Genomic DNA, 12,054 nt, shown 5'->3' with positions numbered 1-12,054 from the left:
TTAATTCAGGCCAGGAGCTTGGGCAGAGACCTGCAGGTGCCACCACACAGTGCGTGTTGATGAGTTAGTCTGGGAGCCAGGCTGAGCAGCAGCCGGTCTGGTCTCAGACTCGCCTTTGTTCATTTTGGATGACACCACTCTTCTTTTTTCTGCCAGAAGGGAAACTATGAGCTGAAGGCTCTCTTAGAGTCAAAATACTGTCTTTAGAGCAGGAATTTAAATGCTAGAAGCCACTGATCTAATTAAACAAACATGCATTAGAAAAAGCAATAATTAATATATACAGTTTAGGTGAGGAAAAAAAAATTGCCTGTGCCCTCAGTTCCCCTGATATTTGCTCAGGTTAGGCAAAGGCATGACAAAGAGCTTAGAAATGCAGTGCTGTGTCTGAAACAGAAAGCATGGGGATGAGCCAAGAAGCCTCTTTGCAGATTACCACGTTGTTATTTGGAAAAGCAGCACCCAGTGCCTTGCTTGCTCCCAGCCCAGAGCCAGCATTCCCTCTCCCCCATTTTCTTGTGACGTGGAAAAAACAGATCCCCTCCTTCCTCCGTGCACCCGCACCGATAACACCACGGCCCCACCTCACTGATAAACGGAGCAGAATAAGTAGTGGAGAGCACAGCTCAGCCACCCCAACGAGCCTCACAAAGTGCTTCAACCACAAACACTGATTTGGGCGCTGTATTCTGTCCTCCTGAACCACCTGTGCCATCTGTAGTGTTTTCCACCAAAACCCTGGCACAGGAGCAGTGCAGGAGTATTTAAACCCACCGAGTTCACATTTGGGGCAAACTGCTGCTTTCCTTATGAAAAGCCTCTGAACGCCAGCTCACAACCTTCTCCGTTGCCAGCAGGAAACCCAGCCTCTCCGACTCGAAGCTGCCTTCCCTGTATGCCTCGTGGACGCTGTCGACCGCCTCGCTCTCTTCCCAGGGGAGCATCTCGGAGAGCGGCCAGCGGCAGAGCCGGCCGCTGAAGGTGGCTGCGCTGCCCGTGCCCGTGCCCTCGCCCGGCAGGAGCGTGGCCGCGCTGGGGGGCACGGGGCAGGCATCGCTGCGGCGCGGCCGCGGCAGCACCAGGAAGAGTAAGTGCGGGGCCGGGGGTGCCGCCGGGGGGCTGGGAGGGGTCCTGAGCGTTGCAGGGTGCCGAGCAAAGTGCTGGCGATCAAAGTAAGTGAAACAAAAGCCAGCAAGCAAAACGTGAACTGTACTGAGGCAATACGATCAGTCCCTAAGTGGGCTGAAGCAGTGGTCTTGGAAAATGGAAACCAGCAAATCCAGCTCCTGAACTGGGCAAAGCGATGGGAATCAAAAGAATCAGTGGATAGGCAGGAAAACCTTACACATCTGGGGGTGGAAATCAGGGCAGTCTGGTCAACAAGCCTGAGTCCCCTGAAGGAGCTGGAGAGCCTGAACAGGTGGTTGCTGAGCACAGCGAACAGCGAAAAAGCTTCTGACAGCACTGCGCAGAGGCGCTCGCTCGCGGGCCCCCGGGGACAGCCGGTGAGCGGTGCCAAGGCGCCCGCACAGAGCGCGGCTGGAATCAGGCACGAGGACAGGGATGTGAAGTTTGCTGCTGGTGTTGGGGTTTTCAGCGCAGTCGTGTCTGAGGCTGGCTGCAAAGATCCACAAGATAATTTCACAACACCAAGCAACACAGGGAGCTAGAACGGTAGCTGAAACATCCATACACGGATGTGGAGAAGGATAAGCCCTAATTATGCACACACAGCACTGGGCCCTAAATTACTTGCATCCCTCTAGAGAGGGATTTTGGAGTCGTCACAGATGACTCTGAGAACTCCAACTCCATGCTCAGAAGCAATTAAAAAAGGTTAATTTGAAATATTATTTGAAGCAGGAATTATTAAGAAAGGAGCTCAGAACAAATGAGTAAAACTCAGCTGTGCCATTGTAGGAGTTCTAGTGAACTCATATCCCGAATACCTCATATTTCTCTTAACTCAATAAGAATACAGTAAAATTAGAAATAAGTATACAGAAGAATGATCAAGAGAATGGAATAACTTCTATTTCTGGAGCAAATTTTTTCAGCCTGGAAATATCCAAGGTGCATAAAATCATGAATAGGCTGAAAGTGAGAAACGATACTTCACCAAAAAAAAAGAAGTAGGGGTCATCCAGTGAAATTGTGAAGTCAAAAGCTTCAACGGCACAGAACTCGAGGAGCAAAATTCTCCATATCAGCTCTATTTTCCTCTCCCACGCCAAGACCCAAAGCGAGCTCCCGTGGGAGCAGCCCCGTAGCCAGCCCGTGCCCATCGAGTGCCCCGGGCTGAGCCAGCCCCAGGCAGAGACGCTGCGCCCCGCGTACCGGGGCACGTGGTGGCACTCGCAGGAGCAGGGGCATTCACGGCTCCTTGCTGCGTGCCTGCAGGAGCCATTTCCTGAAGGAACGTCCTTGGCACGGCGCTAACCACACCGACTCTGTGGTCAGCTACGTTGCCAGCCGCCGCAGCTCTGCAGCCACCGGCACACCGCGGCACACGTGGCGCACCGACCGACCGCCCTGCTGTGGCCGGCAGGGCAGGGCCGCACGCACACACCGTCAGCCTGCTCACATGCCCAGTCCCACGTGCCCGAGGCTGCAGGGGATGCCTGAGCAAATGCTCCTGCCAGCTGGCAGTGCCCCATGTCCCACACTGCGGGCTTTCCCCAGCTGTGGTCATTTTGGTGATTCCTTTTTTTAATTTTTTTTTTTTTTGAGCTGGCAGAGAAAAACTCTTTGTGAAGGTTTATTCAGAGCTCAGTTGGTTAAATGCTTTCCAGTGAGACTGGTAGGGTTTATCTTCAGACCATACATGCTGCTCTGGAATATATTTCCAAGTATATTTGAGCAACTCTGGCATACTCTCTGATACTTTCAGGCGGAGCTGCTGGCCGGAGATAGGCAGTGTCACTGGCAGGGGTGAGGCTCATTTGCAAAAACTATTGTCAGTGGTTTTAGACTCAAAATTGGATTTATCTTAAAAGTTATTTTACTGCAAAGGACTCCTTCCCCTGTGGTGGCTCTGTTTAAAAAATCAATCTTCCAAACAGCAAGACGCTGCAGAAGAAATAAAGTGTGCAACTTCCAGCACTGTAGCCTGGAAAGCAGCTATCAGATGGAGCAGCCAAAGTGGGAACTACAAATAGCACCAAACCACGAGCACTGTGGGGATGGCTCAGGCGCAAGAGCTTGTGCTTACAGTTCTTGCTTGTTCAGAAAAATAAATAAATAAATAAATAAAACCATGAGGGGCAGAGAGCAGAAGGTGCCCAGACCCCTGGGGATGTGCTGCCTCCCCACCGCAGGTACTTCTCGATGAGGGTCTCTGCCCTGCACAGGGCTTGGGGAGGCGAGGACCAGCCTGCGAACAGGGCTGCTGATGCATAACCGCTGCTCACTTCTGCTCTCTGCTTTGCCTCTATTGTCTTCCTTTTGGGACCCACGGCATTCCTGTTAACTCACCTCCTCGCATGGCTCTTGCTCCCCAGATGGGTCCCTGCAGAGGCCGGGGCAGCCAGGGGGCCCCACGCAGGCTGCCGGCTCCCTGCGGCGTCCTCCCACGGCCACGGTGCGACCTCAGCAGTTTCAGCTCTATCAGCACATCAGCGCTCAGCCGCACAGCATCCCTCCTGCAGCTGGCGTGGCTGAGGCAGGAATGAGGCCAAACTTCGCCCACGATGCTTCACCAGTGCTTGTGGTCAGAGGAGGGGAAAGCAGAACGCCTTCTGTCTGTAGCTCAGTGATCCTGGATGCCAAAGACCCTCCAGCAAAGAGTGAGCCAGCCCCAAAGCCGCCTGCGTCAGCTCCACCGTCCATCCTGGTGAAACCAGACACCTCCCGGAACAGCACCGAAAAGGTACGGCGGGGGGGGCCTGCTGCCCTCGGCTGGTCCTCACAGTCCTCTAGGGACCCACAGTTGGTGTCAGCCCAGCGCTGGCCGTGGCCCCAATCCCATAAGGGCTTCTCTCCGTTCTCACCAGGTTTTTTCCTGTTAGAAATCAGCACGATCCATACCTGCATTAAGCGATCAGATATTGGTGCTGCTGACTCTGCTGTTGAAATTAAGCCTTTTGGAATGGCAAGGTGCTGCAGGGTCTCTTTCGGAGTGAATGAATGAACATTGGTCATGCTCAAATTTTGAGACTTCGAGGTCTTAAATGAGGCATGAATCCCACGGAGGTCACCGTGAGTCTGGTTTCAAATGAGCAGGTGCCAGATCTGGATGTCAGACCTTCCGCTGGGCCGGGCGGTGCAGCACTCCGGCATGCCCCCAGATCTCCCTCGCACCACTGGCTGAGCCGCATGGAATGGAGATTTCTCTCCCTGTTGGCAGCCAGAGTGACGTTGCCTGGGTAAAAAGGCAGACACCCTGTCATTGCCCTGCTGACAGCTCTCCCCTCCCATGGCACCCAAAGGGCAAGTCACTGCACAGGCCCCGAGGGGGGCAGCCCTGGGAGCTCTGGGGGAAGCAGGGAGGGCACGGCGTGGCGGGGCGCCGCGCTCTTCCCCACAGCACCGTGCGCTCCCCGCAGCGTCCCCGGCAGGCCGCCCGCTTCCCCCTGGTGACGTGCTCCGTTCTCATTGCAGCAGGTGAAGACGGTGAGGTTCCAGAACCACAGCCCCCCGCCGCCCAAGCGGCACAGCCTGCAGCCCTCCCCACGCCTGCTCCGCAGCAGGACGGAGCCGGCACCCGTGGTGGAGCCCCCGCTGCCCGAGGGGAGCCCGCCGGGCCCCGAGCTGCCAGCGCTGCCCTCGCCCCGGCTCGGCGCCAGCCCCCTGCACCCGCGCCGGGCGCTGCACCCGAAGGCGGCATCACTGGACCTCTCGGGCCAGCTGACCTTCCCCATCAGGAAGAGCTACAGCAGCGTCTCTGCGAACTGACAGGGTAAGCTCACAGTCCCCCGCGACGTGCCTCCCCATCCCACCCGCTGCCACCCCTGCTTGGCAGGGGGGATTTTCCCCATGGGCCACGCTGCCAGCACCCGGGCCCAGCCGAGGGCTCGGGAGCCCCAGGGGAGCAGGACGGGGCAGCGGCCGTCCCTGCCCCAGCCGGCCGGGCATCACGGCCCCAGACTGGGCTGCGGGACCCCCAGGGGCCCGGCAACTGCACGGAGCAGTGGGGAGCTGGGGCTTAAGGCAACACAAAGCCAACGCTCCTCGGCATCGCATAGGGCTGCCTGTAGGAGAATCGGGGAAGGAGCGGGAGAGGGAAGAAAGCACACAGGTATCAGAAACGGTTAAACTTGTTTTGATCTCCTCACTGCCACAGGAAAACCCACAGAGATCAAAACAGTGGTTCATTACCTTCCTACTTCTACAGGATAAAGAAACCATAAATCAAAATCAGTCAGCTTCTAGTTGGATGTTCGCGTTCCCTTTTGAGGGGGTTTCACTTGGATTTTTTGTTAGGTTGGTTGCTTGCTTTTCTCTCTGGTTTTAGTCCAGGAGCTGTAACTCAGAAAATAGTTTAAAAGATGATTTGCTGAGGAAAGGGACAATAGAAAGGGACACGTCCTCACAACATCCACTTAGACTGTGCAGACGAGGGTACTGAATCTTGCTTCTCGTCCCTTGGTGTCCTCTAGCTACCTGACAGCCGCTTCCTAGCTGGCCACGAGCTTACTCCAGTTTCACCACCCACCCATTTGGATATTGTTTTTGTAAACACCCTAAATGAGATTCATGGGTTTAAGCCTACATGAAGACGCATGAAACATCGTCCAAGGAGCAGAGAGCAGGACTCAGCGCTCCCACAGCACAGAGCACCCCCCCCGCCGTGGCAGCCCCAGCCCCAGCCGACCCCTGCAGCCACCCTCCCGGGAACGCACGGGCAAGCCGGCAGCACCCGGCAGGCTGCTGCACAGCAGGTTTTGGTTCTCATACCTCGCTTTTATTGCTGGTTTAGAGACCACCAATTCCCACCTGAGCCACAACAAACAAACATTAGATCTCCTAGCAGCTCCTAACAGCGGTAGCTGTGCTTCTTCCAAAACTGCTGTGAAATCACATCCTTGGTTAATTGCATACAGAACCTACAGAATTAGCTCTGCTGGTGGATAGAAACTCTCTGAGGCTGTGCATTGGAGAAGGAGGTTTTCTTCTGGAATTAAGGAAAGGGAATGGATAAAAACCTCTACTAGCCCACAGACCCTGTTTTTTCTCTTTCAGGCTTTTTCTGTTTGTGTAGCAGGAAGCTGGCTTCTCCCCAAAAGAGGGATTTTCAATGGCGCGGAACTAACCAGTGGCACTGATAAGTTCTTTGCCTGCTGCTGTCTGTCACTATTTAAGGTCCTGCAGAAAAATCCTGACAAACTGAAAAAGTGCACTTTTCCCAGGTATAAAAGGTGGTGCAAGTGGCAAATAAGAGGGTGAAGACAGCCCTTAGCGATGCCATTTCAGTGAGAACTGAACAGCCCAGAGAAAATGGCAGCTCTTCGCCGAAGATTCCTCTCAACCCTTTAGAACTAAACCAGAAAACCTCATACGATGTCTCTATAACCGAGAACAACTGCACCTCTCCCAGCCACAGTCAGAAATAAACAGAATTGCATTAAGTATGTCCAGGATCATCCCAGTTAGTAATTTATAGTGTTAGTGTGGAGGGGAAGGAGGGGCTGCCGGCTCACGCCTGGCTCCGACCATCACTTAGCGCATGCTAATGAAAGGACGGCTGGCTTGGTGTGACCTCACCTGTAACCTGCTGACGAAGCATCCAATGCATTTCAACAGCTGACCTCCCCTGAGACTCATTCAAGACAGTGGCATGGGTGGTTGGAGCTACACATGAGAGTTAATTATGCAGATAGAAATGCTGCCAAAGAGGGAGCAGCAGGAAATGTGAAGCACAGCTCGGTGCTGAGAAGGGACAGCACACGTAGGGAAGCAAGGGGAATGTCTGCATTTTACTGCCCCCCAGAAGGAGCATCCTCGCCTCCCGCTAGCACAGCGAAGCCCAGCCTAACGCGACGGCCCCGGCTGCGCTGCTTGCCGAGCAGAGGCGCCTGCTGCGAGCTGCCTGTGCCGGGAGGGACCCGGCCGGTTCGCTGTGCCTGCTGCCCCTCCTGGGTGGGCTTTTACACCCGACAGCAAGAGGCAGCCTCGAGCCCACCAGTACCAGCAGAGCACGGGGTCCCTCAAGAGCCAGCAGCAAGACAGTGGCCTGGGGAGCCTGCAGCAGCTCTGATCTGAGATCTTCGCCTGTTGCCAGCAATTAGCTCTGCCCTGCAAGACCCCAGTGCCAGTTTCATCAGGACCTCAAAAGGAGCCTTCCTCGAGAGCAGGGAGCGCATCAGTGACTGCAGACGCTCGGGAGCTCAGCACAAGCTGCATGCAGAGAGGGGTTTGAACACGAGCGACAAAGAGAAAACAGCATACAGCAACTCCCTGGGGCTTCAGGCAGAGATGTATGCTGGTCACCTTGTAAATTTAATCTGCTACTGGGGCGGGTTCCCACAAGAGGCGGGCAACAGGGAAGAATCTGAAGTTGTTTGGGGCTGCAAAATGAGAAACAGAGAGAGCAACCTGCGGAGCTGCCTGTGGGCCCCTTCCTCATGCCTCATACCTGCCACCAAAGCCCAGAGGGGAGGAAATACAGCACCACCGTTGGCCCGATTTGTCAGGTGCACTAAGCCAAGCCTCAGCAGACACTGTGAGCATCAGGAAAATCCAAAGGTGCTCAGCATGCCTTAAGACTTAATAAGCCATAAAGTCTGAACATCCAAGCTCACAACAGCTGGATGCTGCTCATAACGTTGTCAGCTCAGAACATTGCCTTTCATGGAACAAAGCCACCCTTTTCCACCAAGATAAACAGCAATAAGGTTTCACAGACCCATGCACACAGGGAAGCTTGCAAAACTGCTCAGCCCATTTCACGGCACTGAAGACTTAACACAAAAACACCAAAAAGCACCACAGACCTCTCCCAGAGCTGACCCACTGCGTTATGGCAACACGTGACAGTGTTGGGCTGATGGGGAGAGAAAAAGCTCTGGCACTTGTGCACATGCGTGCACACACGCACAGAGTCACAGGCACCAAGAGGGAAAGGAAGCACTGACAATGAAATTGGTGCTTTGGTAAAAAAAGCAGGAATCTATTTTGGGACAGATCTCAGTTTCTTGCACAGGATATTTCAGTGCTTTGGTGCTATGGTGATAAGTTCCCTAAATGTATCCAAAACATGCAGGAAGAAAGAACTGAAAACAGGACACATTTTAAAGCAACAGCTCCAATAAGCATCTTACTGACATCACCCAGCACTCCCAGCGACACACGTACCTGCCCACTGGTTTAATCCTGCAGCCCAGTGCAGAATGGTGGAGCATAGCATCTGGACTGGATTATTTCACTACGGAACACTGCAGGCAAAAGGAGCGAGGGTTCAAGAGCTTTCTTGCAAAAATCCAGGCTAAAAGGGAACCCCCAGAGGGAGATAACCTGCAGCTGTGTCACAAGCGCTAAGCAAGGCAGTGCCCCACAAGCAGTCCTCATCGACACAGGAAGGCTGATCACACCAGGGAAAACATCCACGGGGTCTGCCAGGAGCAATTCTCTAAGTGCACCAGACCAGAAATGTCTCTTCTGGAACAATTACTCTAATCACCTTTATTCTGTGAGCAGAACAACCACACAGGGAGAGCGTGGAGCACAGACAAACAGCATTTTCTTGGTTCAGCTCTGGGCCGGGGACCAGAAGGGCACTCCATCTCTCATGAAGCTCTGCTCCAAACCCCTGTCCGTCCTCTGGCTCCTCTCATTATTTTACTTTTTTTTTTTTTTTTTTATCGTTAGCAGTATAAAAGGAGCATCACATGTTGGCAGGAGGGTGGTAGCTCTGCATGGAGGCGGGCGAGCTCTTTAAGGGTGTATGTCCATTTTCATATGTATATATTTATCTTCCCTCCTCTCTTCCCCTCTTCCAGACTCTCTTCAGCCCAATTTCCCCAGTGAAGAGAGGTTAGACACCAGCACCGTGACCCTGCTGCTGCATCTCCTCCAGCAGGCCGGGAAGGACCGGGCCCCCCCCCGGGCTGCTCCCTGCAGCGGTGCAGCCCCGGCCCCGCTCACTGAACTGCCCAGGCTCAGCCCTGCCTCACCGTGACCCAGCTTATGAAGTCCAGAGCGCAAAGGAAACAACGTTAGGAAAGGCAAAATACAATTGCAACCGCACTGCAGCATAATGTATTTCCGTAATGAAAATACATTGTTCTCTGCCTCCCCGGCTCAATGCGAAGGCACTCGGTTGCTGGGGGCTCCGGCCATCTGCAGCATCGCGTTTGTCAGGGAGCGCAGGGAAAGAGCTCTGGAAAAGCACACAGGGTAGCACACGGGGACAGAGGGACCCTTAATGAACCTCTCTCAAGTTCCTGAGTTGGGCTTATTTTCTATCTGCTCATTTCTTATGATTAGTTAATGAATTGGAGCTGAATCAGACCATTCATCAGCTCTGCTTTAATTGCCTGCCTAGCCTGGCAGAAACCTAGGAGCACTTCAATAAGTAACCTACCCCCCTGAGCTTGAACTGCAGTCATGTTTCCTGATGAATTACGAACAAAGGCAGCAGAGGTAACAAAACATAGCGTTAACTAATTCCCTCCCCACACTTCATGCAGTGGACAACTCGTCTCAGGCACGGGGGTGAGGGGAGCCCCCCGGCCTCCTGGAGCTGCACCCACAGTGCTCCCTCCCACGGCTGCCCTGGGGAAAATAAAAGCGATAATGTCAGGAGGGAATTCTGCACGGCCATCTCAGAGGGAAACCAGCAGGCTGCTCTCCTAGGAGCTTGAGAACTGTAGCCAGACTGGGGTCTATAAAATGTCCCTGGGGACCAGCGCCTGCTCTGTGATGAAGAGGATCTCGTTATTCCTTGGTCAGAGGACAGAAGTCACGTAAGAGGATGCTGCGTCCAAAGCAACACAATGCATTTATGACCACATCTTGTCACGTGCTGAAAAATGCCAGAAAGGTGCTACTGGAAACAGCACTGACTTCAAGAGGGCAAGGGCAGGCTCAAGGCTTTGCTAGCTGGGATCACGTTGGTCTGACAAACACAAGTGCCACTGGTAGCTCAATACTTATGAAACCCTGCTGTGATTTCTATGTCTTCCAGTTGCTGAGCCTTTGACAGTCATTCTCAAGAGTTTCTTCCTCTTTTATAAATGGAAGTCAAGGGGTTTTTTTCTTTCGTAGATGATCACATGATTCCAAGAACATGGGACTTTAAAAAAGGTATCGCAATACCGATAAGTTAGTAAAAGACCACGTAGTGCAACACCAGGTATTTACTTCTTTCACTCTCCCAACCGCCCTGCTCTCCCTTTAGTAATGGGCCATTTTCTAAAATATTAGAAAACCATCAAACAAGCAAACTATGAGGCTGTAGCTCATTGAGACATCCAATCCATGATATATTCTCAGTCACCAGGTGCTCTAATGAACACTTATTTCCACGTGTTTCATTTCCTGACTTGATCTTGTTCAGGTTTTCATAAGCCACCAACCTAAAACCAAAACAGTTAAAGCACCAAGCACCTCATCTACATTCAGAAAAATCCAAGAAATTAGCTGGAGAGAAAAGCCCAGGAGCACAAGCAGCCCGCCCCAACGAGCCCCCTCTCAGCCCCACGGCACGGAGGGGCCGCAGGACTCCTTCCTCTCCTTCCTCCAAACAGCCCGGGGCAGAGCCCCCTCGCCCCAGCCCTTTTCTGTACCTAGGTCCAGGAAAATGAAAGGGACAAATCTGGCCTCAAAACATTTAGGTTGGAAACACCAGAGCAGCCCAGGAATTAGCAAGTTCCTATGTACATTTATCAGTATTTTAGAAGGTTTATTCATTGCCATATAGTTGAGGTTCATTTGTGCCACTACATATATTAAATGTAATAATAGCTATATAGACTTTAACTCATGTGTCCCGTCCCCGTTCCCCCCCACCCCCCAAGTCTCAGTATTTCCCCCGTTTAAAAGGTAACATTTCCAAACGCTCGGCAAACCAGCGCCCAGAACCCAGCACTCCCCGGGTGAAGCGATCAGGACTTACAGGACGCGTCGGCAGAAGCTCGCACAGGCCGAGTGCTCCGCCTGTACCTGCTTCAAACAGAAAGTTGTGGAGAAACCAGCAGCCACCATTTGGTCTGGCACACAGGACACCTAACAGCGGTTGCACTGATGAAGACTATACACATAATAAAAGCAGATAAAAGATCTATTAATACCAAACTTCCAAGCTAAATACATTTTAGAGACAGTAAGGATCAATGGATCCTTAGCGATTTACCTTGGTCACCTGCATAACAGATCAGTGAATTTTGTTGCCTACTTTCTGCATTGAGCCCAGGAAACATTACAGTGAAATGTTACTGCCATGTTACTATAAATAAGAAAACAGAAATGACTATTTTTACATGCATATGTTTAGAAACAGTAAGCTATATAATCATTTCTTATTTGGTGATGGGTAGGAAAAAAAAATAGAATACGTATATTTACTTTATTGTTTGGAGATACTTGTACAAATTCAGTGATGCTTAATATTTTTTCCATGACGTGAAGTTCATTTTTTAAAAAGGCTTTTTCAATTTATCGTACTATTAAGGAGAAGAAAAAAGTCAATAAACAAAGATATTAATTTTCTGGTTTGTATTAATCTTCAAAATATTTATTTTGTATTTCTGTAACTAAAAAACAATGGTTTAAAAATATTTTAAGTTCTCAAAAGTTTACTTATCTAAGTTTATAATACCGCAGTGTAGGTCTGTAACCTGTAGATTAATTAAGAAGTTAACTGAAGACGAGTGGATTACTGCACCTTGTACCTGGAAGCGTAAGCGGCAGAACCGAGTTGCAGCATGCGTGCACTATAAAATTAGCTCGCTAGCCTGGTGGAGGTCAACAGGTGGAAAATACGGGTCTTGATAACATTTTCAGAGCCAGACATGTGCATTATTCCATCCTGTAGAAGCTGTTGTGCTACCATTAAAACTTTTTGCATGAAAAGCAGGAATGGTTATTTCCGCTCTCATCTCACGTTTCGCTGTTGCA

General features: G+C 51.7%; 1 protein-coding gene across 7 annotated transcripts in view; it reads left to right on the top strand.

Moving 5' to 3' along the window:
• SH3RF2 (SH3 domain containing ring finger 2) overlaps positions 1–12,054 on the top strand; it is a 40,395-nt gene that overhangs the window by 27,187 nt on the left and 1,154 nt on the right. For 3 of the 7 annotated variants that reach the window (XM_066977150.1, XM_048057204.2, XM_066977146.1), the window contains 4 exons: positions 855–1,087; positions 3,501–3,868; positions 4,600–4,897; positions 6,181–8,784. In XM_066977150.1, coding sequence (XP_066833251.1) covers positions 855–1,087; positions 3,501–3,868; positions 4,600–4,893 — 895 coding nt within the window. In that variant the 3' untranslated portion in view covers positions 4,894–4,897; positions 6,181–8,784. Of the gene's footprint in view, positions 1–854; positions 1,088–3,500; positions 3,869–4,599; positions 4,898–6,180; positions 8,785–8,936; positions 12,004–12,054 lie in introns of those variants that run through there. The other 4 variants (XM_066977151.1, XM_066977149.1, XM_066977147.1 and 1 more) reach the window with 3 other exon arrangements.

Source organism: Anser cygnoides, chromosome 14 (assembly GCF_040182565.1).
Source record: "Anser cygnoides isolate HZ-2024a breed goose chromosome 14, Taihu_goose_T2T_genome, whole genome shotgun sequence".
NCBI lineage: Eukaryota > Metazoa > Chordata > Aves > Anseriformes > Anatidae > Anser > Anser cygnoides.
This window is presented reverse-complemented; position numbering and strand designations above follow the sequence as displayed.